Below are 14,912 nucleotides of genomic sequence, written 5' to 3'. Positions count from 1 at the left end.
GGAAGGAGAAAGTTCAAAAGAAGAGAAAAAAGTGTTAAATAAATCTATAACTTTTAGAACTGAATAATCAAATCACATAGTGACAGAAAGCAGCTAATGACTAACTGTACCACATTCTAGGATCTTTTTTAATAAAAGTCATCATGGTTTCTAAAAAACGCACCTTTTATTTCTTTTTGGAAAACAAATCAGCTTAGATATCTTCATTTTATGATTTTCACTAGAAATATCAATACTTTACAACCCAAAATCGTCTAAGAAGGATTCATATATCATAAAATAAATGAACTATAATTGAGATATCAAAAAAATGACTAAAGAGTTTTCAAGAAAAGTAAATGAAAAGTAAGTAGATTATATTTAAAATGGAACTAATAAGATAATAAAGTACTTTGTACTAACTAAATGAGCTAAGAAAAATATATATAATGAGGAAACATATATAGAAAACTTTAATTGTGATATCATAAAATCGTCTAAGAAGGAATTCATATATCATAAAAATATAATGAACTATAATTGAGATATCAAAAAGAAAATAAGTTAAGAGTTTTCAAGAAAGTAAATGAAAAGTAAGTAGATTATATTTAAAACGGAACTAATAAGATAATAAAGTACTTTGTACTAACTAAATGAGCTAATAAAAATATATATAATGAGGAAACATATATAGAAAACTTTTCTAAGTAAGTACAACCCCAAAACAAAGCATCTATCTCAGTCTATGAAACTGAGGATGCATATCATACTAGTGACGCTTTATTCATATATATAAATATCAACACACACACATTCATACATCATATATACATAGACAATAGTTACATATAATGGATGACAATATACTTGTTAACTAAGTGAAAAAATTGAAGTTTTCTTCAAATTGATTCTAAAAGAGATACATTACTTTCCATTAAATTGCTATTAACATTGAAAACAGTATTAAACAGTCAAACAGGCATTCAGTCCAGTTTAAGATCAAGTTCCAAGAATTCCATATAATTTACACCCCAAAACCTGAAAATGTGACCGAAAATGTAGAGTATAAAAAACGTAGATAACGTATCTATATTATGTGAATAAGATCTTGAATCACGAAAACTAGTTTTCACCAATGAAAACACACGAGAAGTATGAATCAAACAGTAAGCATTGTCTTAGTAAAGAAAAAACAGTAAGCCTTGTCCAACCTAATCAAAAAATACTTTGTGGACGAAAACGTAAACAAGAAGGAGATAGAAACAAGCCTCGTTGAAAGGGATGCGACGGAGACCAGCGGAGAATTTGGCGTTGCCACTAGTTTCTTCTTTTACGGACGTTGAAACATCGCATTCTCCGTTTACAATCTCTCCAGACTCACTGCTTTTCATGTTCGATCTGCACATGCTCATTTATATTGATGTTTGTATATTATATTTATCACACTTCACTTAACAAAAAGATATGTTAGTAACTACGAAAACTGGAACGAGTGTGTGTCTGGGAGTGTGAGAGAGAAGGAGAATGTTTATGTTCCTTCCCCTCGTATTTATGTTCACTTCCATTAGTCCACCATAATTATTCTCAATTACTTTACAATTTTACTCGCCTTTTCCATTAAAAAATATGTATGTATGTGTAGGACTATTTTTTTCTTCCCGGAACCTGTTTCTTCGTATGTATGTATAGACATGAGTTAAGTGTTATCTTCTTAATATATATATACACTTCCACACAGTTATCTTAGACAGAAGTCACTGAACGAATTAACTAAAGTGTTTCCTTTATACTTTATTTTCTACTTATAGCAAGCTTGACAAAAAAAATAAGAAAGGCTTACACTTATAGTAAAAAATCAAATATAATATGACTTCACTTTGGTGGATAAAATATTTGCCAACTCTTGCCTTTAATTATATTCGTCTCTTTTAGATTAGTGTTTGAATATTTCTTTCCAATATAACTTTTGACAATAGTTTACTTCCTTCGTTTCATTAAGACTTGTAGTTAATACATTTTAAACCAAATTTTGTTAGACGCTAGGCAATATGATTTACTTGATAACGCTAAATGTATAGCTAGATGTTCAATTCTGGCAATGAAGAGAGACAACAAAGCAGTTATGATCACCTATATTTCTCAAAAAGAAGCAGTTAACTTTTATATATATATATGTGTGTGTGTGTGTGATTAAAATGCTCAAGGGCCTATCAGATGAGAATGCCACCGATGATGAAAGTGGAGAAGTAAAAAGCTTTGGGAACTCTCTATGTATATCATCTTTAGATAAACCATGCTTGGGTTTAATTATTATTATCTATTGCTACACCTAGTTTAAACTTCGTATAATAATGAATGTATAAAACTCCAGTCAAGAACTAGTTTCACAAAAATCTAAGACTAATAATTGTATATCATCGATACACATGTTTGCAGTTTGTGTTTCACGTTCTCCCAACATATAGATAGTGAAGAAGATTTTTTCTGGTTCGGTGCATAGGAAAATGAGAAGTGTGATTGACACATGGTACTTGCAGCTGATGTACTTGTTGACGTTCTGAGTTCCTCAAGACTAATTAACGAGAGTTAGATTGATCGTATTGGATATATCTTGGTTACAAAATTCGAAAATCATTTGATGGGTTTGTCTCTTGGTAAAACCGTGAAACTTATTCTCAACAGGGTTTTGAACCCTTTTCGCCTAATTATTGCTTTATGTAACCAACAAGAACAAGAGTTAGAGCAATATGATTATGTTAGATAGTTTGGCTAGATCACGAGAGTTGGTTGTTAGAATATTAGATGTATAGATTCTCCACCATCCATAGACACCATCATCATATATCTTACTTATCATTAGATGTACATACGTTAGTTTTTACGTATATGATATATGGGTTCATATATCTTACTTTCGTGTTTTGGTCTCTGTCACAAAATAATTTCACTTTTATTTATTGGAATATATTTATATAGTTATTCTTATTTTCTTAACCAAAAAAATATCAATTTACATATACAAGAATTAAATTTACAGAAAAAATCATTTGGATAACTTTTCCACAATATTTACATAAGGATAAACATCATAATTATAATTACATCGTAGAAAGGGATTAAGGGCGTCTAGTTGCAATTTACATTTTATAAATATAAATTTCTTTGATAATGTAAAAGATACAAAATCAATGATGGTGTCATCTTAAAGGCATTTTAGCTGCAATTCTCTAACATAAAAGTTAATATCTTCGATAAAGTGAAGAATTTTGAAATAACAAAATCATTAGCGGCGGTGTGGGATTGTCTACTCAGACCCATACATATGAGTTAGTAAGCTATTTGATACTTTCATTACATCTTCTTTGATAGCGACAGCTTCGATGTCACCAAAACTTGTTCCATGTCTCCCTATTGCCAAACCTACATACAATTATATCGTTTGTAATAAACAACTGTTTTCAATGTATTAAGTTTAATACAAGAATATCCTTCCTAGTTCCTATAGCTCTGCTTCCTATTCGTGTTGATAGTGTAACTTGTCATCTTATATATTGCCCAAAATCTCATGGGACAAATTATAAAATCAAATGGGGACCATTAGCGAAGCTTACTAACGTACGGAAGATGCTATGACTAACCAATTAGTGTATAATCACATGCATGCCCTTCAACTTCAATAATGCACACTCACCACACTTGTGATCAACTTTTCTTTGCAAAGTAAAAAATGTAGAATTTACACTTGTTAACTTAGTTGGTCCACTTATCTTAAACTTTTAAAACGAAACTTGGTTGGTACAGAGTTTTATATATTTTAATCACTCCAGGAAAACAAGATGGAACTCAGAGACATCCAATAGCTATAATGATATACCCTTGTAATACATATCTATTTGAAATAACGACCCTTCGATTAGGTTGGGGTTGTTATCAACTAACTTTATAGTGTTTGTTTCTGTTATGTTTGATCATTCATGTCAACGTCGGGCTACATGTTATATTGTTCTTTCCATATATATGATTCTTTTTTGTTGGAAAATCGTAGTTTATGGGGCTTAATTATCTTTAATACAACTAAAAGTGAAGATATGAAAGTGAATATTAAAATATTTGATCCAATCACATGTTTTTACATTTTCAATATTACTTTTGTATTATTTATTTCTTGCCATACACTGATACACTCAACAACCTAAAAACATTTTAAGAAAATTTGATTAATAGGAGGTTTTGTTCTTTCAGTACTGATAGACTAAATTTTGTTCAATATTTGAATTCAGTAATGTAAATGTCAAAGATTTTCTTTTTCTTTTTCAAAACAAATATTTTTTTAAGAAAACAAATAGTTAATAAATGCTATCCGTAAAAAAACTATAGTTTGCTTTCGATGCTTATTTTTAGTCGAATATAGCTATTTATATGGTTTAGGTTTTATACTTTCAAATTTATTCAAAGGTTCTTACACCAGGTTTCACTAAAGCTAACCCATTTGAAGTAAAGCTCAGGTTTGTCTCGTCCTTGAGATCATTTGGCAACTTCGAAGCAGAACAAGTAGACGGGGTCAAAATCAAACGCGGCCCACACGTTAGCCCAAATCCAAGCTGGCAACATCTTCAACTTCTCAAAGCCTTTTTCCAATCTGACATTCAAATCTTCGCAGCGGAAAAGAAGTTAGAAAACCATATGAATATATGATCATTCAATGGCTCTGATGCGAATCAGGAGCCATTGAACGACTCTTAATTGAATCCACCACCTCCTCCTCCGTCTCCCCATCCGTAGAGCCAGATGATCTTTTTCCGCAGCAAACAAGATCCTCGCCGGCCGTGATCATTAAGCGATCAATCAAGGTTGCAGACCTCACGCTCCCTGAGTCTCATTCCTGAGGTGAACCTTGCGGTTCACGTCATATAATCCCAGCGGATATTGATTTCAGGCTATTGGCGTCGAGGAGAGAAGGGTCGGTGTGGATCCGTTGGTGCAATGGCCGAGGGAGTTCGGGGCATTTCATGTGAGCTGCCATGGGATATCAAGCGAGGAGCTGAGATCGCTGGTGAGGGAATTGGGTCGGGTATTCAGAGTTTTCGAGGGAAGAGAGACGAGATCGTTTGGGTTCAGTCGCGGAAGGAGCGTATGGAATGGGCGCGCGAGTATCTTGGACATGAAATATACTGCTGTTTCTGGTATTGGGCCGTTATTGGGCCTCATCTATACTATTATTTGCGACGCAAAGTAGATTTTTGCAATAAAGCTCTCACGTTGAAAGTTAGAGTGGTTAATATCGTTTATACCCTTAATGAATAAAATGTATAAATAAATTAAAAAATAAGAACGAAAATTTAATTGATTTTGATTAGATAATTGCTTATTATTAAGAATAGTAAGAATTATCCAAAGTCTGAAAATATAATTAAAAAAAAAAGATAACTTCTGTATATATTGTATTGTTATCTGAAAAAGTTTTTAAGTAAAAAGTTAAAAACATAAATTCTATAACTAAATATTAATTGAATAAAATTATTAATTATATAATTAAAAATAGAATATTGAATTATCCAAAATCTAAAAATTATAATTAAAAACGATAATTTATATATATATATATATATTGTATTGTTATATGAAAAAGTATTTTAGTAAAATGTTAAAAACATATATAATTAAATATTAATCAAATAATTTTTTAATTATATAATTAAAAATATAATATTGAGTTATTTTAAGATTTATTTTAGTAATATATATATATATATATAAAAATATGTTTGCCTCTCTCTTAAGTTATCCACGTGAAAAGTCACTCTCTGACAGACCGACACGTGTCTGTGGGTTTTATTTATTTAGCTAGACTTGAGTTTAACTTTGGGCTTATACTATGAACAATTGAGAAGACTTTTTACTCTTTAATATTATTGAATGTGTTAATTATTTCTTAATACATAGTAGATAAAACAAAAAAAAAAACACATTACGATATGGACGTTATATTATCATCAACGCAATTTTTACCATATGTACCTCATTCTCTGATAATTTATAAAGTAGCAACGAATCTATGAGTTCAGCAAATTTGCAGTTACTTACTTCAGAATTTTAAATATATAAACAGTCAACAGTAGTGTGTTGAATATTATATTCATATGATTTAAAAGCCTTTACAAATTTTTATTTTCAAACATACACCAAAACTTTATGAAAGTAAATATCCATTCAGGTTCTCAACCACTTCAAATATCACCAACGCCAAAAAAATTTAATCAAATGCACGAAAACTATAATATATTAAAAACTACAATAAATACATTAGTTAATGAAAAATCTTTTTTTAAAAATATTATGGATGCATACATAAATATTAAGAGAAATGTATAAAAGGAAATAAAAATAACAATAACTTGAAGAACAAAATGTATAAAACTAAAAATATTTATGATTTGTGATCTAAGATATATTCAACTTATTGTCACAAAAAACTTAATAAAAAAATACATACTTCGTTTTAAGAATATTAAAAATCACGTTAAAAATTTTAATATTTTAAGAAAAATTATGAATCAATAATATTAATATAAAATTTTATCCGAAAAACTAAGCACTAAATGCATAAACAAAAAAACAAACAAACCTTAAACCCTAACCCTATAATCCTAAACATTATTATAAACCAAACCATAAACCCAACCTAAATCAAACGCTAAATATTTCCTACTACCTAAATCCTAAATCCTACCTAACCCTACCTAAACCTAGACGTTAACCCTAAACCCTACATAAACCTAACCCTAATCCCTAAACCCTTCATACTACCTAAACCCTAAACCTATCTAACCGTAAACCTACCTAACCCTAAACGTAAACCCTACCTAACTCTAAACTCTATTTAACCCTAAACCCTACCTAACCCTAAACCCTTCCTAACCCTAAAAGCCTACCTAAAAACTAACCCTAAACCCTACCTAATCCTAACCCTAAACCCTACCTAACCATAAACCCTACTAACCCTAAACTCTACCTAACCCTAACCCTACCTAACCCTAAACCCTACCTAACCTAAACCCTACCTAATCTAAACCCATTCTAGCCCTAAACCCTACCTAACCCTAAAACCTATCTAACCCTAAACCCTACTAACCCTAAACCCTTTCTAACCCTAAACCCTACCTAACCCTAAACCCTACCTAATTCTAAACCCTACCTAACCCTAAACCCTACCTAACCCTAAACCCTTTCTAACACTAAACCCTACCTAACCCTAAACCCTGCCTAACCCTAAACCCTACCTAACGCTAAACCCTTTCTAACCCTAAACCCTTTCTAACCTTAAACCATGCTAACCCTATACCCTACCTAATTCTAAACCCTACCTAACCCTAACCCTACATAACCCTAAACCCTACTAACCCTAAACCCTACCTAACCCTAAACCCTACTAACCCTAAACCCTACTAACCCTAAACCCTACCTAACCCTAAACCCTACATAACCCTACACCCTACCTAACCCTAAACCCTACCTAACCCTAAACCCTACCTAGCCCAACCCTACCTAACCCTAAACCCTACCTACCCTAAACCCTTTTTAACCTTAAACCCTACCTAACCCTAAACCCTTTTTAACTTTAAACTCTATCTAACCCTAAACCCTTTCTAATCCTAAACCCTGCCTAACCCTAAAAAACGTACATAACCCTAAACCCTACCTAACCCTAAACCTTGCCAACCTTAAACCCTGCCTAAACCTAACCCTAAACCCTACCTAACCCTAAACCCTTTTTAACCCTAAACCCTTTCTAACCCTAAACCCTGCCTAACCCTAAAAAACGTACCTAACCCTAAACCCTTTCTAACCTTAAACCCTACCTAACCCTAAACCCTGCCAACCCTAAACCCTGCCTAAACCTAACCCTAAAACCCTACCTAAACCTAACCACAAATTCCATCTAACGCTAAAACTCTGCCAATCCTAAAACTAAAAAATAATCTCAAAACTTAAAGTTAAAAAAACCTAAACTCTACCGCTATGTAATTTGTTGTTGTGATATTCAAATAACAAATTACATAGCGGATTTTAAATCTTACATCCACTATTTTAATTGTCAAAATATTTTGAAAGTTGTATCTTATGAATAAAAAAGGTAAATTATATTTTAATAACGTTAAATTTTGTTAAAATAGAATAAAAAAACTATTATCATAAATAAATAAAGAATTTTGATGAAATTTGAAAATCTTCGAATCAATAACAATTAATTAGTAATATTTCAAAACCCCTTAAACTATTATAGCAGTAGAATCTCAAAAAAAAAAAAAAAAAAAAGTTCTCAACACATTTATTTGCCAATAACTATACTTTAATTTTTGCTCATTCACAAAAAAAATATTCTTTACATAAATTGGAAACAAGTTTTATTTTTTAACTAGAGACTCAAGTTTAAATTATACCACTAAAATATTTAAATATTTAATTGTTCAGAAATAACAAGTTAATGTTCTTAAAACAATAATCATCCTTAAATCTTTGCTCATTCAGAAAAATAATATTCTTTACATAAATTGTAAACAAGTTTTTTTTTTTGACTAGAGACCCAAGTTTAAATTATACCACTAAAATATTTTAATATTTAATTGTTCAGATATATATATATATATTTATATATTCGAGAGTAGACAATGCATAGATGATACTAAATTGATCGCAAGAATTCTTTTTTGGAAAATACAATATAACTAGTATAGTATACAAAGAACTTTTCAAAAATTTATGAAAATGTTTAAGCCCGCATCGCGGGCAAAACACCTAGTTTTAAATAAAATTGGAACCGGTTTTGTTATCAATTCCACACACTTTTGGTTGATTGTGTTTTGTTTAAACAAAATAGAATTTGGTTATAGCATAAGCAAACTCACTTACCAAAAATTTAGAAACCGATTCATAAAAGTGATTGAATCGAGAGTTGGAGGACAAGTTTCGATCGATGTCTAAAATGACAAGAAAACTTGATTCTTCACATGATCTAGTGATATTTGAGACGAAATTATCATTACATACTCTTTGGCCCATCAAACTTTTGTTGCATTACTTCTACTCTTATTCTTTCAGTCATTTTTTGGATCTGTAGATCTCATATGGTTTCTTAGAATCTTTATATATTACTTTTTTGTTAGTTTCACCAACATATCAATGAGATAAACATGAGTTTGTTAGCTCAAAACAATAGTAGAATGCATGTCAGTTTAGAAAACATATGACAATAAAAACAATGGTGAGAATAATTAATCAAATTTAAACCATATCATCTGAAAAGAATTGAACTTGAATAACTTTTATTTTTCGTAGTTCGGCAATTTTATGTGATATCTACTAAGCAAATTTAATGTGATGGTTATGGTCAATAGGGGTAATTTATATGTTTATCACCGTATTGCATACCAATGTTCTAAAAATCATTGGTTGCAATATCTTAAAAAATGATAAGTAGAGAAGGTTTAGGAAACATATATTTAGTATTGATTTTCATCATTTGACTTTGATCATGTTATGGATGTGTGGTAGACTTAGTCAAGGTCTTGTGTTCAATATCTAAAACCATGACAAGAGGTTAATTCATCATTAAATCTTTTAAAACTAAGGAATTGACTTATTTTCTATTAAACTATAAGTTGTTCAACGATTGTGCATGCTAACCTTAATTAACAGTTGTGAGTTTGAAACTAACTTAACTCCATCATAAAGTAATTGCTTAGTATTATGTGTCGATGACAAAAAAACATGTAATTTTTTCTAACTAGTAACTTTGAAAATGTAATTTTCTTTTGAAAACTTGTTTGGAGATTTTCGAAAAAGTATAAATTGCTATTTGTTTTTTTCTTAGAGATTATACATATTACAAAAAGAGAGTAAATGATATATTCTACATATTGCGGAAATGATTAAAATTAATGAAAACAATAAAATAAAATTCAACAAGATATTGAACAAATATATCATTGGTTTATCAGAATGCCATAGATATTTATGTATCAGTTAGCAAAAAGAAATCTAACACATGAAATGTGACATAATTTCACAAAATAACATATTAAATAATGGACTTATCAAAGTAGTTTGTTTCGTGCTCATAAACAAACCTCTTCCTAATTATTTAGTAAAATTTATTGATGAATTCTTTTGTTCTATTTTGATTGTTTAACATAACACTAGATTTTCTTAAACGTGTTTCTCAATTCGTCTCCTCTGATTTACTTAACATGACAATGATCAATATTCTTCATACCAAAAAACACATTCTCCAAATGTTTCTTGAAACTCTCCAATCAAACTTTGATATATAAAAATTTGGATTAATTTGGTTGATATATAATTATATTGTGAGAGTTAATAAAGTAAATAATTCCACAAAACAATGTTTGCTGCAAAAATCATTTACTTGGGTGCTACTTCTCCATATAATTAATTAAATGTTTTATACCCAAAAATCATTATTTATTTATCTATTTAAATCCTATAAACTTTCTAAACTATATTCTTGAACCGGTGGAACAGTCTTCTCAAATGATATCTTAGCAAAAATATAGTATTACAAATTAATAACATTAAACTTTCAGTACAAACAACATTTAAAAATTACCTTCAGCGTATAATCATTCAAGCTTTAACGACTTAATTTACATGGTTTCAATGCTTTCTTCTTTTAAAAATGTTTATTAAAAACAATAAAATATAAGTCATAAATCCCAAAATAAATAAATAATTTCAGTCCACCAATGACAGCCCCAGACTTCGCTGTCTGTACCAATCAACAAACTGCAAGCCACGTATTTAACTTCTAAGCATTGTATTATCACGCGCCGTGCGCCACACTTTGCGCGTCTGGTTAACTTAAACAACTGTCAACCACATTAATTACCTTAATCACTCCCGCCATTACACGACCCCGACAACCTTAACTACATGTCCTAAAACCGAATTTGTAGTTTACTTTTCTTCCAAGTTTGTTATTCCTTCCCCCGATTCTTCGCATTTAAAGAAGGTGAAACCATAACGATTCCGATCGAGAAGTTTTTTTTTGGAGATCGAATCGGCATGACGAATCCCGACAAACAGAATCCCGTTGAAGCTTCCGACGTGGAGGCGGCGGCAAAGACGGAGACGACGCAGGGGTCGGGAACGTCGTCGTTTTCTGCGATTACTCAGAGATGGAAGAGGGAGGATTTGGTGAAGAAAGCGTGTCCGATCACGAGAGGGTTGTGTCTTCTGTTCTCTCTCCTTGCTTTCATCATCATGGTCTCTAACAAACATGGATACGGTAGAAACTTCGACGACTATGAAGAGTACAAGTGAGATTCTATTGATTCTGTGTATTTATATAGACTATGAATATGAAACTCTATTTTTTGAATTTTCTTGTTTCCTCAGATATGTTTTAGCGATTGCGATCATCTCAACGGTGTACACTGCGTGGCAAACGTTTGTATATCTCTCGAAAAGAGAGTTCTTCGATCGTCGGACTTCCATGTTGGTCGATTTCTCCGGAGACCAGGTAAGAAAGACTATGTAAAATTATGATTTTTAACCAAGCGATGTGGTAAGAAAAGAATGCTTTAGGCCTCATTAGAAAACCAAGGACTAGACTATTCAAACTTTGATAAGAAAAATATTATTGATCTTCTGATGCAAAAATGTTGTAACGAATCTTTCTTTGTGATTTCAGATTGTAGCTTATCTTCTCATATCAGCTGCATCATCTGCTATACCATTAACCAACAGATTCAGAGAAGGTCAAGATAACATATTCACTGACTCTGCTGCTTCAGCTATCAGCATGGCTGTCTTCGCCTTTGTCTCTTTAGCTCTCTCTGCTCTCTTCTCCGGTTACAAACTCTCCACTCATTCTTTTATCTGAATCTATGTGCTTCAGTCGTTTATTTATACCGTGTTGATGTTTGCCATACGTGTAAATGTCATTCATTCTTTTACGTCCTGTTATGTTGGGTCTGTGACTGTGTATGCTCTTTGATGATACATTGTATGAATTGAAAACATGTGAACATTTATTGACTGGTTTTATAACTTTTTTTCTATTTCTATGGTACAAAGAAAAAACTAAAGATATTATTACATTACAGGCGTAAGCTCTCGCATGAGCCATGAAAAAAAAAACAACAAATGAAATAATTTTCTCTATGGACTATATAGTCTTAGTAGTATCAGCATGATCACTAGTAAGTAGTTAAACCCTTGTCTTCAGGACAAAAACGAATCGAAAAACGAGGAGGAAGACTCCTCGTTTGGTTCTTCTTTTGCTATAGAGAACCCTCCACCAACAAAGTTATTTTGTTGCGTTTGAAAGTTGTTGTTATTGTTGTTCATAGCGTAACCAAAAGGCCCTGCGTTAGTGTTGTTGTTGTTGTGCTGCAGCATCTGAAGTGTATATGGTGCTTGAGAAGAAGTAGTGTAATGAGAGTGACCAGCAATAGCATTTGGTCTAATTGGTGCTGAAGAAGGATCTTGTGCCAGTCTGTTTGTAGAGTAACCGCTACCACGAGCTGCAGGTACGTCGTGGTTGTGTTTCCCTTCGTAGGTTGTGATCACCGCTCTCATATCATTTGATGCTCTCTCAACATGTTTTCTCACTGGACAACCTGTGGTTGTGCACTTGTAATAACTCCTATTAAGTCAAAAGAAACATATAATGTCATATTCTTAGAGACTTAAGTTTTGATTATGGAGAAGCGTAAGTGTTTTAAAAATCGGTATAGACAGCGCCTAGGCGCCGACTACGCTTTATCCCCTAAAGATTTTTTGAACATTAACTTTTATTATTATTTACCTTGGATTTGGGTTCCCTTTGACGACTTTCTGACCATACTTTCTCCATCTATAACCATCATCAAGAATGTCTATGTCACTTGTTGTCTGCACAACAATCCTCGGCTCTCTCACTGTCTTGCTTCCATCACCATTCCCACCGTTTGTCTCGTTCTCTCCTTTCCTGAACACACACACAAAACACAAACATGTTAGAACCTTCTTATTCAAGATTGGTCAAAGAGAGTGACGATGATCTTACCATCTCTTTGCTTCAGGTTCACTCCCACAATCTTCTTCATCTCTGCTGATAACCGATAACTCATCGTCTCCAAGCGAGCCAGAAGTAGTGTTATCTTCTTGCTGAATAGCAAATGAATCAGAAGAACCATGATGATCAAGTCCACCTGAGTGAAACGTCGAAGAAGAAGAAGATGATCTTCTAGTGGACTGAGGTTTCGGATGGTTATGGCTTCCTTTATACACAATCTCTGTGATCTGACCATCCAAAGACATCTCCACTTTCTTCTTCGTTGGACAACTTGGGAAAGTACACTTGTAGTAACTCCTGGGATTCTCACTCCCTTTAACCTGTTTCTGTCCGTACTTTCTCCAGTTGTAACCATCCTCTCCTTTCCTTTGCTCCCTTCCATTGTAAGGTACAGCTTGATGAGTGTTGTTGTTTGGACGAGTATCTGTTTGGCTCCATTGTAAGACAGAACTGTTTGTTGTTGTTGTGGGAGCAGAAAGTCCTGATGGTTGTGTCTGAAATGAGAAATCAAAGAGGCTAAGGCTGTTGTTGTTTTTGTTAGTCTTCTCTTCCTCAGTTATACTTTTATGGTTACTTTCGTTTGTGATCAGAGCTCCTGTGGTTGGGGAAGCAAGAACCTACAAAACAGAATCAAGAATGATTTTCAAGAATTGGAATCAAGAACAGAGTTTAAAACAGAGAGAGGCTTACGTTAGCAGAGGAGGAGACAAACGCAGGGGAGTCTAGAAAAGCAGAGGGGCTGAAACAAGTGGAAGGAGAGGTTGAAATTGAAGAAGGAGCAAAAGATCTGAACTTTGGTGGGATCTCAAGATCTTCCAAAGATGCTGGTGATGCTCTTGCGGTTTGTTGTGACCAATTAACAGAACCATTCATGTTTTGTCTGGTTCTGTTATTGTCCATAGTAAGAAGAGAAGAAGCAGCCATACATAAAATAACTTATGAAAGACTAGTTTCAGATATTTATAGATAGTGGTTACTTAGGAGAGCTCGGGAGAAGGGGAGCGAAGACGAAGAAAAAGAGATGTTATGTATTTGTTTGTTTATGTCTGAATATATAAAACATATTGAACAGTCTGATTGGTGAATTTTCCTATTTATTTATTTTTCTGTTAATGGAACAGATGAAATAAAGTGTAGTTTCTGAGAAGGTGTAAAATGTTTGACCGTTGAAAAGATTAGAAGATGGAGATGGTCAGACCTTGTGGCCTTGACTTTGAACGAGGCGGCTTGCTTTCATCATTCTTTAGGATGCCTTTCTCACTGCCTCGTGTAAATTTTTTGTTGTTCAGTTTTTTTTTTTTTTTTTTTTTTTCCCCTTTTTTTTTTTTTCCCCCTTTTTTGTTGTTCAGTTAACTTGGATGAAAATTCGATTTGTAAAACATTTTTGGAGAATCTTGGAATTTTTTTTGACTGTTTTAGTAGGAGGTAGTAGACAAGGTCCTCGCTTTCTTTAAAGCAGTATAGATTAGGAGTGAATAATTAGGAGTATATGATTAGCAAAACCAATTAAAGTCTATATTAAATCCATGTGTGGCCACTTGATTTCAAACTAATCTATTTGCGTGTACCAACTCTCAAACGTTATTTAATTGTATTCATTTTATTTTCAGAATTTTTTTAAACAGTTTGTAGGTTTATGTGTTTATCAATTACTTAAATGATGATTTAAACACTTACTAGTAGTGTATCTAGTGTGGGACCAAGTAGGATCTTAGGATTGTGACTAATCACTTACTAATTACTTTCATTAATTTTACAAAAAAAAATCGTTCATTAACATTTAACACCTTTGATTACTGTTTATTATTTGTTCAAAAAAAAAGATTACTGTTTATTCATTGTGTGCTTTAACAAG

General features: G+C 32.3%; 2 protein-coding genes across 2 annotated transcripts; one reads left to right on the top strand and one right to left on the bottom strand.

The window, feature by feature from the left end:
* The first annotated feature begins 10,835 nt into the window (after window positions 1-10,835).
* Window positions 10,836-12,059, top strand: LOC106447674 (CASP-like protein 4B1). The gene is made up of 3 exons (XM_013889649.3): window positions 10,836-11,315; window positions 11,395-11,518; window positions 11,690-12,059. Exons 1-3 carry the CDS (start codon window positions 11,062-11,064, stop codon window positions 11,879-11,881), a joined length of 570 nt encoding a protein of 189 aa, XP_013745103.2. The 5' UTR covers window positions 10,836-11,061; the 3' UTR covers window positions 11,882-12,059.
* On the bottom strand, window positions 12,010-14,118 carry LOC106447673 (probable WRKY transcription factor 33). Its single transcript, XM_013889648.3, has 4 exons — window positions 13,748-14,118; window positions 13,049-13,674; window positions 12,809-12,970; window positions 12,010-12,646 (listed from the first exon to the last, which is right to left on the bottom strand). The coding sequence occupies exons 1-4, from the start codon at window positions 13,979-13,981 to the stop codon at window positions 12,223-12,225; spliced, it is 1,446 nt and encodes a 481-aa protein (XP_013745102.2). The 5' UTR covers window positions 13,982-14,118; the 3' UTR covers window positions 12,010-12,222.
* Window positions 14,119-14,912: the final 794 nt, after the last annotated feature.

The sequence above is a fragment of the Brassica napus genome, chromosome A4 (assembly GCF_020379485.1).
Source record: "Brassica napus cultivar Da-Ae chromosome A4, Da-Ae, whole genome shotgun sequence".
Lineage (NCBI taxonomy): Eukaryota > Viridiplantae > Streptophyta > Magnoliopsida > Brassicales > Brassicaceae > Brassica > Brassica napus.
This window is presented reverse-complemented; position numbering and strand designations above follow the sequence as displayed.

What these genes read in the sequence shown, in the direction of transcription:
- LOC106447673 (XM_013889648.3), bottom strand. Translation starts at nt 13,981, where the DNA reads ATGGCTGCTTCTTCTCTTCTTACTATGGACAATAACAGAACCAGACAA. An exon ending in GAACCTGAAGCAAAGAGATG is followed by an intron (nt 12,971 to 13,048) that starts GTAAGATCATCG and finishes GTGTGTGTTCAG; the next exon opens with GAAAGGAGAGAACGAGACAA. An exon ending in AAAGGGAACCCAAATCCAAG is followed by an intron (nt 12,647 to 12,808) that starts GTAAATAATAAT and finishes TTGACTTAATAG; the next exon opens with GAGTTATTACAAGTGCACAA.
- LOC106447674 (XM_013889649.3), top strand. Translation starts at nt 11,062, where the DNA reads ATGACGAATCCCGACAAACAGAATCCCGTTGAAGCTTCCGACGTGGAG. An exon ending in GACGACTATGAAGAGTACAA is followed by an intron (nt 11,316 to 11,394) that starts GTGAGATTCTAT and finishes TTGTTTCCTCAG; the next exon opens with ATATGTTTTAGCGATTGCGA. An exon ending in TCGATTTCTCCGGAGACCAG is followed by an intron (nt 11,519 to 11,689) that starts GTAAGAAAGACT and finishes TTGTGATTTCAG; the next exon opens with ATTGTAGCTTATCTTCTCAT.